Source organism: Rhamphochromis sp. 'chilingali' (assembly GCF_963969265.1).
Source record: "Rhamphochromis sp. 'chilingali' genome assembly, chromosome: 2".
Taxonomy (NCBI): Eukaryota; Metazoa; Chordata; class Actinopteri; order Cichliformes; family Cichlidae; genus Rhamphochromis; species Rhamphochromis sp. 'chilingali'.
The window spans coordinates 65922285-65941121 of record NC_137930.1 but is presented as its reverse complement, the minus strand read 5'-3'; the positions used below and the strand labels follow the sequence as shown (position 1 = coordinate 65941121).

Genomic DNA, 18837 nt, shown 5'->3' with positions numbered 1-18837 from the left:
TTCTATTTGAATTTAATTAACATTTTCTCTACATTTTACATAAATCTTTTGAAATTAAAATCTACTTAATTATTTCAAGTGTCACTTTGTTGCCATAACTTTTTTAAGTAACCTCTAGTCACAGTTTTTACAGTGTAGTAATAAATGTTACTTTGCACATTATTACTTTATAGTTTGCAAACTATTCGTTTACTAATTAAGCAATGCAGCATGTGTGTAAGGCAAATACATTTAGATGAACTATCATCTAATACATGATAAAGCATTACCGAGTATAATACTGATAACATTCTGCATCATTACTGGTACATTTACATTTTAAAGACAGAGACACCAGAAGAAAAAGGGATAAGTAACCAACATCAACATTCATAAGGTTTCCCCGCACTACCTTGAGGTCACATTTACATTCTTATTGAAGTGGAGACCTCCATCACCTACACGGCCTGTCATCCGAACAGGTAAACAATAAGAGGTACAGTACAGTAGTCAATTCACCCATCTACCCAACCAGCTTTATAAAAAGGCTTCATGGTAATGCATATGTGGTAATCTTGACCTGCTCCAGACTTTACCTTGCTGTCCACACGCAGGTTCCTTATACATCCAGTATAGTGTTTGTGCTGTAGCTGGGGATATTCATATGACATGTTCTCATTGATCCCTCCGAGCTGCAGAACATGACTTCCATTGAAATACCTGAAACGCATGCAGAACAAAAACTGAAGAAATCGAGCAGAAGAAAAGGAACCAGGCACAGTATGTTCTCAAGGCTACAATTAAAAACACAGCTCTCAATATAACGAACAGCAGTCAAACCAATGCATACAAAGCACATTGGCCTTTCATAGTAGAGATTCACAGATGATTCTGAATCTTTCTGAGGCTTTCATCACCTTTACATCTTTAGACAGCAAATTGTTCCTTTTCTATTATTTTTAAAATATGCATGATGGGTCAATTACATTTGCCTGAAACAACCAACTAATATGCTAACTAATATTCTATAATACTGGTGGTATTTTCAAAACGAGATGTACAAAGTGATCATTTTAGCTTGTTAACCTGGTATCTGACCTGCAAATGTCGTAACTATTAATGTTCCCTATACAAGTCACAACACACACAGTTAAATGCTTCTTAAAGGTTCACAAAATTTAGAGGTTATTACCAGCAATAGCAGCAGTATAGCTCTGATGTGCATTGTTAACTTCAGAAGCTCACAGCTTAATTACACAACATAATAATGAGCACAGTGGCAAGCCAAGGCCGCGATAGGGGGGAGGGGACAAATGTATAGCTGTGAAAGATTAGTTTGGCATTTTAAGGATTATATCTGAGGCTTTTATCAACAGCTCCCCTCCTCCAGAGAGGCCTGCTTGGTACACAGAGAAATTGAACGCTCTGAACTCAGACTAGTCTGAGTCACTATCTGATCTCATTTACAAATAATGCTCGTGCATAAACACAATTTCTGATATTATTTATGCAGCATGAAGACTAAAGGTTTTGCATGACTGCAGCATCACATACCAGACATAAACGTATTGTTTTAATGTTTTATTTATTTTGCAGAAATAGAGAAAAAACAGACTGTAAATGAAGTTTTTAAATTGTTGCATAAATGCAATTAGTCTGATTTCCAAGTGATGTGTGTCCAATGGGCACAGACCAAAATGCCTCAGGATACAATCTGATAGACATAAAACTAATCAGAGCAATGAAACATGATGGAAAAATGTAAACAGACTGCAGCATGCAGAAATGCCAGTCGTGAGAGCAATTACTGCCAGCTTGGACAAAGCCGGTTGGAATTCTGCTTGAATGTGACGGGAGCTAGACTCATTCTTCCTGAGTAAATGAAACATGAGCTGCCCGATTTGTCATTTTTCCTGCTAAGATATTGAATCTGAAACATTTAACTGAGTATGAATAGAAAATAAATCAGCAGCAATTTTGATTTTGATAGCAATGGTTTAAATTATTTATTTATTATTTTTATTATTAGTCAAAGCAAAGGATGTATTACAAATGGCACTTTCATAGTAAACTAAGAATCCAACATTAAAATGCTATGAGTTTGCCGGCAAGCAAAGATCAGCCTTTATCTACTAAAGCTGGTCTCTGGTTTCCAATAGGACATTTCCAAGCAGTGTTGACATGATGTACAAACATCCTTATCATTTCAGTCACCTCCCAAACAATGTCAATAGAAGCTTGGTTTTGGTGGAGACATCTTCCTGTTAAAAGGTAGTTTTTCCTCCCTACTGTCACCGAGTACTGGCTCATAGGACAATGTCTCATTGCTTTTTTTAAATAAGGTCCTTAACTTACAGCATTAAGCATCTTGAGCTGCCTGCTGTTGTGATTTGGCACGGCATAAAAAACCCTCTATCAACAATTGTGTGCATTCTTTGATTTTTTTAATAGTATTGCAAACTACTGCTGCTGTTGCTAGAGAACTATTTAGTCCTGTGGAAACACTGGGCATTTAGACACTGTCCCATGGGTCAGGCAGAGTTTTGGGTTTAAGACCAGCAAACAGAATGAATAATTAGCATTTAGGCAAATTTCCCCTGAGAAATTACAAAGCCCAACTGTTAAACAAGTTAAACAAGTGCAGCTATTGTATTTTTCTGTGTGTGCACTTGTGTGTACGGTAAATTATAACAGATTAATTGATTATCTCATTATTTATCAGTGGTGTCTTATTAAAACTGGCTCCCTTCAAAATTCAAAGGAACCACTTGATTTGTTATAATGTGCAGCATTGGTCACACTTTCTTTATTTAAATATTGATCTTACTTTCCCCTGTTGGGTGTGACTCCTCGGATTTCACAGGATGAGCGGTCCTCTGTCATTGCCCACGAGTCTACGCCTTCTGTCTCCATGACAATTGCAGTGGAACATCGATCCAGAGTAAAGCGCACTTCCTTTAAATTGGGCAAGAGTGAAGAGAGAGGTCATCTCTAATTTATGTGTAGATGTGTGAGTGTACTGCTGCCTGGCACTCTCTTAAAACTGTGGTGTATATGTATTATAATCTGATGTCTTCTGCGTACTCAGGAAGAAAATGGGGAATACATGCAGAGGGATTTGGCTTGAATGTGCATGTCTTACTTTACTGTTGCTCCTCACATCGAGGCGATGCCAGCGTCTATCAGCCACCCCGACATTATTTGTTAACTGGAGCACCAAGGTCCCAGAACCATGGTTAATTTTCAGGCTAGGCGTCCCTCCAATCAGCTCTGAGGAAGATAATGATGAGCATTTACATCAACTAGTCTAAAAATCAGCATAAAACTAAAAAAAAAAAATGCAGAATATTAAACTTTAAAAATCTAAAGGCGGAGTGAATAAAAAACTGTGATGAAATGCATCACAAACAAACAAAACAGGCAGGAAAAAAATGCAAGATGCAAATAACCAGTTTGTGTAAACACAGGAAAAACCCAAGGGATGTATGAAAGCATCTCACTTCAAAACAAAAACACAGTGTGAACCAAAAAGGAGGGTGACAATACAGTAACAAAGCCGAGCTGTACAACGGAATCAAAATTGCACCAGAAACAAATAGCTTTAAAATAAGTTGTCAAATTGTAAACAAAAGCAGCTTAATAGTCAGTTTCTCTGAGTTACTATTCCCAATGAGCTCTGTGCAAGATTTCTGAAATTAGAATTAAATTTTTTTAAATGGTGACATAAATGACACTGAATTCACCTACAAATTCACCTAAAATCTGAGAGTTAAATATCTGAAAACCTGAATAAAATATATATGCATGGCTCGATATCAGCAGTGGTAAATTAGAAAGCATGTTTTCTGTAATTTCCCTGAATCAACCCCTTTGAGTAAAATACAAAATTATGGGTTGAGGGAATAGTAATTTGAAACTGTATGCATGTGAGTGCATGTATCACAGCACAAATATTTATACCATGATGGCGACAGCACTGTAATCCAAAAATACAATTCAGACTGGTTTCTATGGATCTATATCTACTCGAGGAAACTTAATTTATCTGCACAATTACAGCACATAATTTTAATTACATTAACAATAACATGAATCGCTGTAGTAACATCATTTCAGTTTCATTACCATGATTCTTATGATACTGAATCACTTTGTCTAGATGCTGCATAGTGTAACTATAAAGCTTTATGCATAGCTGTCCCAATGCAAAATAACCTATTCACTTCGATGAAATATTTACTGCTGTCCTTCACCTGGCAGATTGAGTTTTGAGCCTCTGTGTCAGCAAGAATAAACCCCACTGATGTGTCCTTGAGTGAGACACTGAAAGTCTATAAGCCTGTTCTAAAGCTGAGCCGCCACTCTGACGCAAGGGGTAAGCAAAACAGAATTCGTTATGGCAGACGGCAAACTATTACATACACATTAAACAGTAAAACGGGGTTTCCTGCATAGTACCACATTAACGGTATAACTCAGTCAAGTGAGTGCTCCTATCTCTCAGTGGTGCACTAACGAACGAAATTTGCCTCGTATATCTGATTAGCTACCACCCAGTAATTAAACACACAAAATTAAGTCGCAGGTTTGAGTGCAGTAATGGCCCAGAGGCCCCTTGGCACACATCTAATTATACAGACTCTTTCTTTACCTATGGCCATGTAGTCTTCACTGTCCCCAGGCATAAGAGTGGCCATCGGGCCGGCATACAGTAGCAGTCCGTCATCTTCCTCAGTCATAAACTCCAGTGAAAGATGGCTATCAAAGCAAGGCCTTATGGGGGGAAACCAGGCATAGCCGTTGCCAAGGAAACTAACTCTCATCTGCTGACAGTCTGGCCCCTCAAGCTGTGGGGGGCACTGGCACCTGTAGCACCAAGGAGAAAAACAGTGTGGAAAATCAAGGGAAAACAAGGGGAAAGAAACAATCAGTGTCATTCAGTTTTGAGTTCGGAGAAATCTTCACGCTGTCCAATCTCTGGATAAGTGCATGGCGACTTTTCTCCGGCATACGTGACAGCTTTGTTGATTCACGCAGACAGAGGTTTGACTTTGCTCTAACATGCTGGCTGTCAACAGACAGCTGGGAAAGCACTTTTTCAAATCAGCATTAGCCACGAAGCCCCAAATGTTCAACTCCACATTAAATCAATTAGCTATGAACACAACATTACTCTGATCTATTCTTTATCTATCACAGCTGTCTGAGCTGAACCCTCTGGAGGGAGTTCCTGCTCAGCACATCACATTTCCTTTGTTGGAAGATAATTATTTCCATTTCTCTCACTTTTCTATGTGTCGAAGCACCACAGATTTTCTCTTAAGGTATTACACACTGGCTGATAACTGTGCAAATGCTTCATCTTGTAGTTATCCACTTTGATTAGGACTTGAGTGGACTGGAAACCGGAAATTAAATGTGTTTTATGATTTTGCTGACTCTGTTTGTGAGACCACAGTGTTAAACATAAATAATCATACATAAATGCCATACAAAGATACACGTAGTAAAGAAAAACAGCTTATTTTTGATGGTGGGGATTGAGGGGACCAGTTGATCTCATCCTGTCCTCTCCACTGCAGGCATGTGAGACAAGCTGGCTTTGCTGATAATGTCAAAGCCATCTATTTTCATGCGGTGTCTGAGGAAAGCTGTGTGTACTGAGACTGTTAAGGGATGTTTCTCCCATTGCTGTTTATTCTGCAGAGGGGCAACACATGTCAGGAATACTGATCCATATGCAGCAAAAGGGGCGGCTTAGGCAGAGTGTAGCCTTATGTATACATATGCACACGCAAAGCACAGTGCACCTCGAGAGTCGTGCCGGTCCAAATCAGGAGGTGCATGGCATGTTTTTCTTACTTCTGACTGACAATATCTGATCAGCTGCTGTCTGAGGTTTCCTGTTAAGCTCCTTTGACAGAGAATAGAAGCAGAAATTGGATTCTTTACGGCTGGACTGCATTCACAGGAGCTCATATATGACACATACAGGGAGATACTCTTCTTACAGAACAAAGGCTCCTTGCAGCAATATACAGATCAATTGGAGCAGAGACAATTTAAAGAAAAGAATGTGTGCACGCTGCTATTGACAAACTTGCATGCTAACTGAAATTTTAAGAAGTTGTGTGCATAGAGGGGGAAGGGTTAATCCCCTTGCCCTATATATATTTTTTAATCCAAGCACAAGTATGTGCATGAAACAAAGTGCATGCTGTTTCTTCGGTGATATATGCTCACAGAGACCTACACCTGAATATTGACTGCAGACATTTATATATAAGGTTAAATTCAAAGTACAGGTCTATAACCTTGATACCGAGGTTAGACTCATTATTTGCATCCTGGCAAGATAAACTCAGACTTCAGTTTTCAAAATCACGTGGACACACTCAAACATTGATTCCACGGTATAAAGGCAAGCCTTTAAAAAAATGATGTAACTGCAGATTTAGCTAACAATACAGCCGAGCTCCTCAAGACTTTTAGTTCTTTTCGTTGCAGCTGAAGAAGATTTTTTTCACAGGGGACCCACAGTAATTCTGGGCTCAATTTCCAAGGTATCACTCTAACAGCAAATCTACTAGGACTAGAAAGAAGACTGCTGCTCTTATTTCCATTAAATATCTTTTAAGAACCTATTTCATCTTAAGTTCTTTACAACTGCAGAAATGCCTCTCACCTGTATCCGTTCTGCGTGTCGATGCAGGTTCCCCCATTAAGGCAGGGGTTACTGGAGTAGGAAGAGCAGCGTTGATGGGTCATTTCTCTGGCAGCGCAGCCACACACAGCCAAGGATGTTACTTTCACTGAGACCAGGGATAAAGCACCCGAGTCTATCAAGGTGGGTGAGTCACTGATGCTTAACTGTGTGGAGCAGCCACCGGATGTCTTGCAATCGGTGTGCACGCACTCATCTACTTGCACCTGGTGCACGTTCGCACGCAATACTGACTGCAGCTGCAGAGAGGAAAGGAAGAGCGCAGCAGATGAGTGAGACAAAAACGAGAATTACAATAATTGTGGCTGAAGATAACAGGGATTTGTATCACCGATGCCGGTGGCGCGCGGGACACGCTGATTTACACTTGGCGAAACAAAACAGCTTCACGAGAAATGCAAAAGAGCAAGGCAAGGCCTTCATCATAAATATTTTAATATTCTAACTGACTACTGTTAAAGAATCATGATATGTCATTGGGTATGACAGATGAATCACAGCGATGCATAATGAACACATGGACGAAAGAGGGCAAGACAAAGACAACAAATAAATGGGAGAGACAAAGAGACATGACAGGGGCAGGCAGTAAACAGACACAAAGTTGGTGTGAAATCAAAGGGCAGATAAAAAGCTGCTGGTTTCCCTCAACCCCCCGAGTGTATCACTTGATATACAAGCACCGATGACTATCTATCCTACGTGATAACATATGTACCTTCTTTTTATGTGCGTCGAGGACACCGTGCAGCTTCTCTGGGCGCAGGTAGCCATTATCAGTTAGCACATTGAAGTGGATGTCCACAGTTTTTTCGTCTCTGTCTGCGATGCTAAAAACGTTGATACTCCCTGGTCTGACAGACAAGGTTTCAGACAGGAAGTCCCAGAACGCCTCGAGCCGACTCTTCCCCTCGACACGAGAGTCGATAAAATCTTTTGCTGTAATGCCTTCAGGAGACAAAGAGAAGGGAGGTTCGTGAAATAAGAACTACTGACTTGTCAATGACAACTATAGAGTTGATCAAATCAGAATCAGAATCAGAATCAGAATACTTTATTGATCCCTGGGGGAAATTATTTTTTGTTACAGTGCTCCATTTTAAACCAACATTAAGACAAGACAGACAATACGCTAACTAAGAATAGTACAATATATACATATATATACATACATACATACATAAGTCACTTATAAATAAATATTTGGAAAAGAAACATGTGTAGTTGTAGCAGCAAACAGTGTGTTAAGTGGATGCGTTGTACAGGGAGATGGCCACAGGCAGGAATGATTTCCTGTGTCGTTCAGTGGTGCTTTTCGGTAATCTCAGTCTCTCACTGAACGAGCTCCTGTGACTGACCAACATGTCATGGAGTGGGTGGGAGGTGTTATCCAACATTGTCTTTATCTTGGACAGCATCCGCCTCTCCGACACCACCTTGAGGGAGTCCAGCTCCATCCCCACAACATTGCTGGCCTTACGGATCAGTTTATTAAGTCTGTTGGCATCTGCGACCCTCAGCCTGCTCCCCCAGCATGCAACAGCATAGAGGATCGCACTGGCCACCACAGACTCATAGAAAATCCTCAGCATTTTCTGGCAGATGTTGAAGGACCTCAGTCGCCTCAAAAAATAGAGACGACTCTGGCCCTTCCTGTAAAGTGCTGTGGTGTTTTTAGCCCAGTCCAGTTTATTGTCAATGTGTACTCCAAGGTATTTATAGTCCTCCACAATGTCAACACTGACCCCCTGGATTGAAACAGGGGTCAAGTGTTTCCTGGTCTTCCTGAAGTCCACGATCAGTTCCTTGGTCTTTGCCACGTTGAGCTGCAGATGATTCTGCTCACACCACGTGACAAAGGAGTCGACCACAGCCCGGTACTCTGTCTCATCATCCCTGCTGATGCATCCAACCACCGCAGAGTCATCAGAAAACTTCTGAAGATGGCAGGTCTCTGTGCAGTGGCTGAAGTCTGTGGTGTAGAGGGTGAAGAGGAAGGGGGAGAGGACAGTCCCCCTGTGGTGCCCCTGTGTTGCTAATCACCTTGTCAGACACACACTGTGGGAGACGTACATATTGTGGTCTTCCTGTCAGGTAATCAACAATCCAGGACACCAGAGAAGCATCCACCTGCATCGCTGCTAACTTATCACCCAGGAGGGTCGGCCTGATGGTGTTGAAAGCACTGGAAAAGTCAAAAAACATGACCCTCACAGTGCTCGCCGGCTGGTCCAGATGGGTGTAGACACGATTGAGCAGGTAGATGATGGCGTCCTCTGTTCCGAGACGAGGCTGATAAGCGAACTGAAGGGGATCCAGATGTGGTCTTACTATGGGTCGCAGCTGGTCCAGGATGAGCCTTTCCAGGGTCTTCATGATGTGGGAGGTCAGTGCCACGGGCCTGTAATCCTGGGGGCCACTGGGACGAGGCGTCTTTGGTACAGGGACGAGGCATGATGTCTTCCACATCACCGGGACCCTCTGCAGACTCAGACTCAGCATAAACAGTTTATGAAAGACTCCACACAGCTGGGGGGCACAGGTCTTGAGGACAAGGGGACTCACTCCGTCTGGTCCAGCAGACTTGCCTGAGTGAAGTCTCCTCATTTGCATCTCAACCTGGTATTGAGTGAAGGTGATGGGTGGGGGAGGGGTGTCAGGAATCTCACAGGAGGCAACATGTGAAGAGAGAGGCTGGCACAGTGGTGTGGCTCTGGATTCCAGGCTGACTGCAGGTGAGGTTGTGGGGGTGGGAGCAGACACTGTGGTGTCGAATCTATTGAAAAACAGATTCAACTCGTCGGCTCTATTCTCACCTCCCTCAGCTCCCCTGCTGTTGGTTGGCCTGAATCCAGTGATGGTCTTCATGCCCCTCCACACCTCTCTCATGCTGTTCTGCTGGAGTTTCCACTCCAGCTTCCTCCTGTAATTGTCCTTAGCCTCTCTGATCTTGTCCTTTAGTAACACCTGGACCTTCCTCACCTCCTCTTTGTTGCCCCCTCTGAAAGCCCTCTTCTTGTTGTTGAGGAGGGCTTTGATGTCCTTAGTCACCCACGGCTTGTTATTTGGGTAACAATGAACAGTCTGAGCTGGAACAATGGAGTCGGTGCAGAAAGTTATGTAGCCTGTGATACACTCAGTAAGCCCATTGATGTCCTCGGCGTGAGGCTCACAGAGTGTTTCCCAGTCGGTCACCTCGAAACAGCCCTGTAGTTCCGCTATTGCCTCCTCTGACCACCTCCTAACAGTCCTGGTGGTCACAGGTTCCCTCCTCACAATTGGCACATAGCGGGGGGTGAGGTGAATCAGGTTATGATCTGACCTACCAAGTGGGGGGAGGGAGGAGGAGCTGTATGCATCCTTGACGTTAGCATACAGTAAGTCTAAAGTTTTCTCTCCCCTGGTGGGACAGTCCACATATTGTTTGAATGTTGGTAGTGTATTGTCCAGTGATACATGGTTGAAGTCACCCGAGATCACAATAAAGGCACTCGGGTGCTGAGTCTGTAGCCGAGCTATGGCAGAGTGGATAGTGTCACATGCAGCTGTGGGGTTAGCAGAGGGGGGAACATAAACAGCCACCAAGATGACGTGAGAGAATTCCCTGGGTAAATAATACGGCCTGAGTCCAACAGCACACAGTTCAGTGTCCGGGCAACAAATCCTTTCTTTGATTGTTATGTTGGCAGGGTTACACCACCGGTTGTTAACTAAAACAGCAAGCCCACCTCCTTTATGCTTACCGCTAGCGATGCTGTCCCTGTCCGCCCGAACAGTGTGGAAGCCTTCCACGGAAGCATTCTCATCGGGAATGACCTGGTGCAGCCATGATTCGGTGAAACACATCAGGCTACACTCTCGGTATTCCCTCTGACTCCGTACCAGTGCTGAGAGCTCGTCGATTTTAATTGCCAACGATCGCACATTTCCCATCACGATAGACGGCAGACACGGTTTAAACCTCCTCCTCGCTTCGAGCCTCCGCTGTCTCACCGTCACCTTTTTTCTTCTCTTCTGTCCTTGACCTCTGCATCCCCGATGTGTTTTCCTCCAAATTTCAGCTGGTACTTCTGCGGGCACTTCTGCGGGCCTGGCCAGCGAGCCGGCCGGCATCAGGGCGATCAGCTGATCTCTGGAGTAAACAGTCCGTGCGTGTAGGAGATGTGCCGCGGTCCCGTTCCATGATAAAAGTAACAGTTCCACGGCCACCAGAAGAACAAAAACTCTCTCAATCCACATGATTGAGTAAGAGATAGAAAACGGAGGAAAATACAAGTCAGAAAAAAAAAGAATACGTAAGAAAAAAGAGCTAAACTAAGAGAAAAGCAGGAGCGACTGTAACAGGCTGCACGCTGGTTGGCGCATGCGCACTGATATGTCTACCAAGTTCCTGATTCTATTAGCGTGAGACGTAGCCGAACATCCTTCTCTATTGATCCTATTTCCATTCTGAGTCATCCGTAAGGCAAATGAATCATGATGCACATAACACAAATTGTTTACTTTTTCACCGAAACAATGTTAGAGTCTTGACAAACTGTCTCGAACAGGATATTTTAATGACCGCGAAGGCAATCGCATTTGGCGTTTCACCTTCCAGTGATATGTGGAGAACGCGAGCAGTCACCTTTAATATCCCAAAAATGGTAACAACCTGGAATCAGACGCATCCATAACAGCCTTTGACTCTGTTTGCTGAATGACTTTTTAAATGTCAAGGACTTTACCTGACACTTCCAAACTGACCTTTATAACTCAAATGTACTCTGAGAGACTGTCAAAAAATGAACACTCTGACATAAACTTTAGAATGTTGAAGAAGGAGGAGGAAACGATTATCAACAAGCAGTATGAATGGTTGCTTTACAATGCTTAGAAATGTTAAATAATGCAAGTATAGAAAATTCTTTTGACAGCATATTATTTTTGTGTTAACTGGATTGACAACCTGATAATCATTCAATGAAAAGTACCAATTTATTCTTGCCTGTGGGAGATGCTGTCTTTTTCAACATCAGCCTCGAACAAGAATTTAACAGCAACAACAAAGAGCATGCTTTTTTTTGTCTGCGGAGGATGACTGAGAACAAGAATCCAATTGAAAACTTATTGTTATATAATTTTTTTTACTTATAGTCCTGGGGTCACGTACAAGGTGCAATCAAAATGTTCAGTTACTCAGCCCAAAATCAAAAACCTCCCATTATAGTTAGTCTCCTTGGGCATTACCATATTGCCTTTAGTGTGGCAGATATTTTTAGCTTGCTCCCTCAAAGTCCAGCTCCTGTCCCTAGTATGTGCTAGAGCTGGCCAGAGAAAAATCCTCAACTTCATCTTTAGGTTAAGGATAACCATTAACCCCATGACCAGAAGGTTGGGGGTTCAAATCCAGCAAACAGCTACTCTGAGGTACCCTTGAGCACTGCTCCCCCAAAAGATTTCTACCATGTGGGACTATAAGGGGTTTAAAATAAAACAAAAAAAAGTTTAGCTAATAATGCTTAAAATACAAACTGGACTGTTGAAAAACAAAACTAACTGAAATGAGGTTGTGAAGGCTGGAAAACTAACTAAAAAAAATAAATATAGTGGAATGAGTTTTAGTATTTGTTGGTTTCATGTAATTTTATCACAACATGTCTGAGGAAGCTTTTTTAGAAGTCTAATGAGAGACTGAGAGTAAACTGCCTGTACTGATTTTCCTAAATCTGGCCTTAACAAATGCCCTCCATGCAAAAGTAAATAAAAAAAAAATGAACTAAAACAAATCATTTTAAACAATAAAAACACTGAGCTTAAATGACAAAATCTACTTTGGAAACAGAAAAAAATCCAAATGAAATAAGAATAAAAGGTTAAGAAATACAAAACTGAAATAACTTTGGTAGGTGAAAGTAAAATGCTGTTAAATGTTTCAATATTCATGGTACTGTGTAGCAAAAATTGGAACTTTTCCATATGTAAACACTGAGTGGAAATTACAATTGTTACACTTGAACTTCTGCAGCTGTGCTATGCCGTCTATTTTCCTCTTTTTGTCACAGCAACATGTTTGATTCTCAGATTTGCTACATTTGCCTCCCTGCGACTTGGACCACTTCCCCAAAATGAAATTTGAAAATAAAATTAGAAGGATGCAGTTATAATAAACTGTAGGAGATCCAGTACACATCATTAATGCACAAAAGCAAATGCTCACAACAGAGTGATATTAAAAGAGCAGCTGTGCTAGAAGCGATGTGGTGCTGCCCAAACAGGCTACCTATGAGGTTAGAGCAAGTCAATTTGAATCAGCTATGTGCTTTGATTTTTTTTAAAGGTGGAACATTTTGATCACATGCTGTACTGATGAAACAGGGAAAACAAAGTGCAACACATGTCTACCTGCTGTGCCGAAGGCACCCAGGGATTCAAAATTAACCCACAGCATTCATGCCAACATTTAAGTCAGTGTTTGTGCAAATGCTACCGGTCAAACGCAGTGAGGCAGACGATAAGATGGCCTTTTCCTCCAGCTCCCAGACATGAACTCTGACTCCTGAGATTACATCAGGCCACACACCATCAGACACCTCAACCCTCAGCCAGTAGCTGCCACCTGGAATGTTCTGTCGCAGGTTTAGCTCTCCTGAGCTCTGGTCCACACTGAAGTACCTGAAGAAACAAATGAAAGCTGTAAAGTAGGAAACTGTTGCTTCAGTATAAAATGAGAGAAAGAGAAATTCAAAAGCAGGGTTCCTTTTGTTTCTTAGCTCCTGTCTGAAAGATATATACGAAACAGATGGCAGACAGACATGTAGAAAATTGGTCAGTGGTACCTGGGCTCACTCCGACAGGAAGTGAATACAAATTAATGTTAAAAAACAAAAAGCTCAGAGAAACAGGTAAACAAAAAGTGCCAGGAAAAAAGACAGACGAGAAAGGAAAATGCTTCTGCTCGAAAAACTCATAAAAGGGCTTGATAGTTGTCATGGTAATTGTCAAAATTTGTTATATGAATAAAACAAATATGCAATTGGTATTTCTAATCTGATCTTAAGGGTGTGAACACTGAATAACTGCACGGTTCTGCAAGGTTCCTACGAAGCAGCCTAGTAAGAAGGGCTGTTTCATCCAAGGAACATAACACAAGTGGATCAAGGATTGCTTAGGTTTTTTTGCTGGGGGTGTTTTTTAATAATAATAATAATAATGGATACTTTATTGATCCCCATGGGGAAATTACTTGTTTTTCTCTGCATTTGACCCATTCACTCAGTGAAGCAGTGGGCAGCCCACTAAGCAGGCGCCCGGGGAGCAGTGTGTAGGGACGGTACCTTGCTCAGGGGTACCTCAGGGTAGCCGTTAAGTGGATTCGAACCGCCGACCTTCCGATCATGGGGCAACCACTTTACCTACTGAGCTATCCCTGCCCCTAAATCTGATTGTATATTCCAGAATATCGATCAGCTTGCATTAGAGGCCAAGGAAATAAGATTAGGAGGATTAGGAAAAACTAACTGTGAGACGGGCCCTTGTTAGCAATGCGCCTACAGCATTTCTTTTAGCCCACATCCTCTTTATTTTACAGTTTGGCAGTTCTTCTGATACATTATTACGTTAGCACTTGTACCACTGCTACACACTGGGAGATCAGCATGTTTTCAGAGAACATTAGATGCATTTAACAGTGAGCTCTTACTTAGCTGCACTCGTCTCCAGAGTGTAGGTTTTGTTGTCCCAGTCATCTGGATCTGGGGCATATACCTTCCCCAGTGCTGCATTCGCTATCCTTCCTGTTCAAGGTAAACACACACACACACACTGACTCAGTCTGGACAGAATCTGCTGATGCCAACACTTATCTTTTTCGTCCCTCTCTTCTCCTTATCTTGCATCCTTGTGTTCTGTTCTACTTATTATGCTCATAACTGTGGAGTCCCACTGCTGGAATGAATAGGCTCTCAGTGCTCCACTTCAGAGAGCGTGGAGCTTAAGGAAGCGAGGCTATCTCAGTATGGATTATGTTATTATCGACCTGCAGTGCCAGAGTACTGCAGCTGGGTAAACAATGGCAGCCTGGATGAGTCACGCTGCTCCTGTTTTCCACAATTACCAAAAATGTCATGTAGCTGAGTGTGTGATCAAAACACTAACAAGCCAATGTGCCTAACCAACTTACCTGGAGGGTAGAAACACTATAAAGAAATAAGAATCATGATTCTTATCATATTGTGATGTTCAGATGAGCTTTAGGCATAGGGTTGGCAGGGGAAGACTCTGCTGGGAGCTTCAGAAAGGATGTGACAATGATATTACCATAAGAAAACACTGCTAGAATGTAATAGAAAGAAAGCAATTATGAATTCCAGACTACTCTAAGCACGTATGGTGGTGAAAACTTTCCCCTAGAGCTGTAGCCTCAGTTTTCCCTCTTGACTCAAGCTCTCCTTGCGCTGTAAAAACAAAAAATCAGGGGCAAAAAGAAGAGAACAAGCATCTCACCCTTGTAGCTATGTACGTAGACATCTTTCTCTCCTGCCTGATGGGCGTTATCATTATGATCGCCAATAGTGATGGTGAGAGTGTTTGTGGCTGTCATCGGTGGCTCGCCGCTGTCAATCATAATAACAGGCAAGTGGAACTCACTCTGCCTTTCCCTGTCGAATCTCCGCAGAGCGGTGAGCGTGGCAGAGCCATTCCCATGGTCCTGTAGGTGGAAGTCAGTAGAGTACACAGAGGGCAGGGAGAGATAAAAAGGAGGCCCTTGCTCTGGGGAGTCTTTGTCAGTGACATACAGAAGAGTTGAACTCCTATTGAGCCAGACCACTTGAGGCACTGGACTGTTCTCCCACAGCATGGGAATGTAGGCTGTCTCCAGCTCTGGCCCATTGTCATTCACATCTAGCAATGGCAAGCGGACCGTGACACTGCCACTCAATGGCGGGGTACCCCGGTCTGTCGCCATGACGACCAGCTCATAACCTGCCACTGTCTCTCGATCCAGCGGCCTAGCGACTGTGACCACACCTGCACCGCTGACTGCAAAATGTCCATACGGGTCTGACTCGGGGAGAATACTGTACGAAATGTCACCATTCGGACCAGAGTCGGAGTCAGAGGCCACAACCTGGATGACGCTGGTTCCTTCAGTTACATCCTCCGGCAAAGGAGACAGCAGATACGAGTCTGGGGTAAAAACAGGGGCATTATCATTCTCATCCTCCACCAGAACCAGACAGTGGATCTGGCTGGAAAAGTCAGTGTCCTCCACTTTGATGGTGAGGTTAAACCTTTGCTCCCCTGGCTGCTCAAAGTCCAGCTTTTTCTTCAGCCTCAGAGTGCCGCTCTGCTCCAGTCTGTGGCTAACCATGTAGAATCTCTGCTCAGGGTCTCCTGCCATCACACTGAAGGCCAAATGTCCGTATGAGCCGGCATCGGGATCCACAGCACTCAGCTCCAGGATAGGAGCGTCTTCATTTGTGCTCTCAGGTACACGAGCGCCGCACCAGTCCTCTCTAAACTTTGGCACATGGTCGTTGATGTCCGTCACCACTATAGTGACGGTAGCGGTACCCGTCATGCCGCCACCATCCCGAGCCTCTACCACCATACGGTGCGTGTCGGCATGCTCACGATCGAGGCCCTCTGCTGCCACAGAGATGGTCCCAGTGCTGGAATCAATCATGAAAAGATCTGCACCGTCTGCATTTTGTGAATTTTCCGTGATTTTGTAGGTGAGGATTGCATTTTGGCCTACGGCTGCATCATCAAGGTCTACAGCCATCATTTCCACAACTAATGTTCCAGGAGGGGAGTTCTCAGCTACACTGCTGTGGCAGTTATCAGGCGCACATGAAAAAGTGGGGGCGTTGTCATTGATGTCCCACACGTTGATGATAACATCCGTAAAGCCGGTAAGTCCCTCGCCCTCCTCGTCAGTTGCCATGACAACAAAGCGCCAGACAGCACGCTCTTCTCTGTCCAGGGTGTGCTGGACGTACATCTCCCCCGTGATGTCGTTGATCATGAAGTGTGACTCCGCCCCTTGGCCATGAATGGAATACCGTATGGCACCCTGGTCTGCATCTTTGTCTGGGTCAGTAGCTGTCACCTGCAGAGATAACGACAACTTCCTGAGAAAATGGATATTCATTCATCCAGTCAACCCCAAATTACTGCTTCCTCTTATCTCACCTCAGCCGTCACCCAAATCTTCTTTGCTTTCGGATTTTTTTAGACAGCCCATTTAAGTGTTTGCACTTTTCCCTGACCACCCAAATTAAAGCAATAAGCTCTGATCGGGCATGTTTCTTACATCTGGCGTCGGAGTAAGTCTGACAGCTGCACTGCTGAATTTCCCCGCACAACATCTATCTCTGTAACTTAAATGAAATTTCTAGAACGTTTTAAGCTAGGGTAAAGCACTAACAGTAGATAAACTGAAATAACATGTCACATTTTAAAATTGTGATCATTACTTAGCCGCAGCTATGGCCACACTAAGAAGGCGGTGTTTTAAGGATTATTACAGATGCTTAAATTACAGTAATTACTGAAAGAAGCACAGTATGTGTGTAGCCTCGTACCTGTAATACAAACACGGGTGACCCATCAAGCTCCTCTGTGACAGATCCGTAGTACTCATTCATGGAAAACACAGGCGCCTCATCATTCTTATTAACCACAGTAACTACCACCGCAGCGTAGTCTTCCCATTTCCCATCTGAGGCGAGAATCAGAAGCTTGTACCTCTTCTGCTGCTCATAGTCCAATGGCTGTGCAATAAAGATTGTCCCAACCTCTGGCTCGATGTCAAAGACACCACCTTTGTTGCCAGATGTTATCTGGTAGCGCAGCTTGGCGTTGGCCCCTGCGGCAGGAATTAAAAATGCATGTTTGAAAATGTGTTTAGTATCATTTTTACAATGTAGTAGAATTCACAGTGGGCTTTGTTCATGTCATTATTTCTTAAATCTCTGCATGCTGATACCTCACTATTGTCCCTTTTCATTTGTTGTTGCATTCCTCCAAAAACAAAAGGGTGTAACCACAAGGGTATTACACCTCATTTCCTCTAAGACCTGACTATTAGTAGGTTTTCATGTCTTCCTTTCTTCTTTTGATTACTTAATTAAATGGAAACTTTGTACCTCGTCTCCCTGGCTTTAATCAGATGCTAATTAAAAAAAAGAGTGTCGAAAAAAGTAAAAGGGAACATGAGAGCGAAAAGCAGCATAATGCGCTCTGATAATTCTCCCTAGGGAATGATTGTGAGGCTTGGGAGAGGGTGGGGGGAGGATTGTAGTTGTAGGAAGTCAATATCTGAAGCTATGTGTTGTGTCTCTATGGTCACCACCCGGTGTGGTGGTTTAATACTGGAATATTTAAGATAATCTCCTGCAATGTACAGTCTTTGCTTTCAATCATTTTGTTGGGTTAAAGTAGCTTCAATCCCATGTAAATACACTAATCTGTACTATTAACACAACCCTTACTGACAAAGTGCTCCCTGTCTCCCACAGGGCCCTGGTAGGCTTATTGCGGTCAAACCCAGGGTGGAGTTTTTAAACAAGACAGATTGAGTAGAGCCTCTTAGGCACAAGTGCAACAGTATTGTAACTTTAATGTTGGTGGTTGGAGTTATTCCACAGCTATTCATCATTAGTGCTGCAGCCCAGCCTAAGCTGCACCCCCGCTCCCCATAAATACTTGATTAACGGACCTAAACATGTCTGATAAAGGGATCTTAGGCTACTGCTATACAGAGGATGAGCATCCGCTTTATTGCTTAAATCCCACCCACCCACTGTGTGGGAGCGTGTCACTCTTTTTGGAACATATGTGCCACAGTGCATTACCGAACACTTAAATGACTACTAAATCTAGCACACTGCTTGATTTCAGCAGCATGATTTCAGCAGAGCTCAGACCGGATTGGAAAGGACTGCCCACAGGGTAACTTTATGAATACTGCTACAAATGAGGACCTATCTGAAGTAGTTTTGCTGTTTGCAGAAAGAGCCTGGCCAAACTGCAAACTGGAAATGTCTCTCTCTCTCAAAACCCCCCCATCCTAAATATAAAATATTGGTTGTGGTTGGCTAGCTTCTTTAACCTTTATTTCTAGAAAGTGGAATCAGTAAAAATGCCAC

General features: G+C 43.0%; 1 protein-coding gene across 1 annotated transcript in view; it reads right to left on the bottom strand.

The window, feature by feature from the left end:
- Nucleotides 1-18837, bottom strand: part of LOC308393113 (neural-cadherin-like) — a gene marked incomplete at its 5' end in the record, with an annotated part of 121917 nt that overhangs the window by 19311 nt on the left and 83769 nt on the right. The window contains 10 exons of the mRNA XM_080876623.1: nt 576-699; nt 2807-2934; nt 3122-3249; nt 4631-4845; nt 6665-6942; nt 7422-7651; nt 13173-13357; nt 14385-14478; nt 15188-16796; nt 17272-17555. Coding sequence (XP_080732749.1) covers nt 576-699; nt 2807-2934; nt 3122-3249; nt 4631-4845; nt 6665-6942; nt 7422-7651; nt 13173-13357; nt 14385-14478; nt 15188-16796; nt 17272-17555 — 3275 coding nt within the window. The remainder of the gene's footprint in view (nt 1-575; nt 700-2806; nt 2935-3121; nt 3250-4630; nt 4846-6664; nt 6943-7421; nt 7652-13172; nt 13358-14384; nt 14479-15187; nt 16797-17271; nt 17556-18837) is intronic.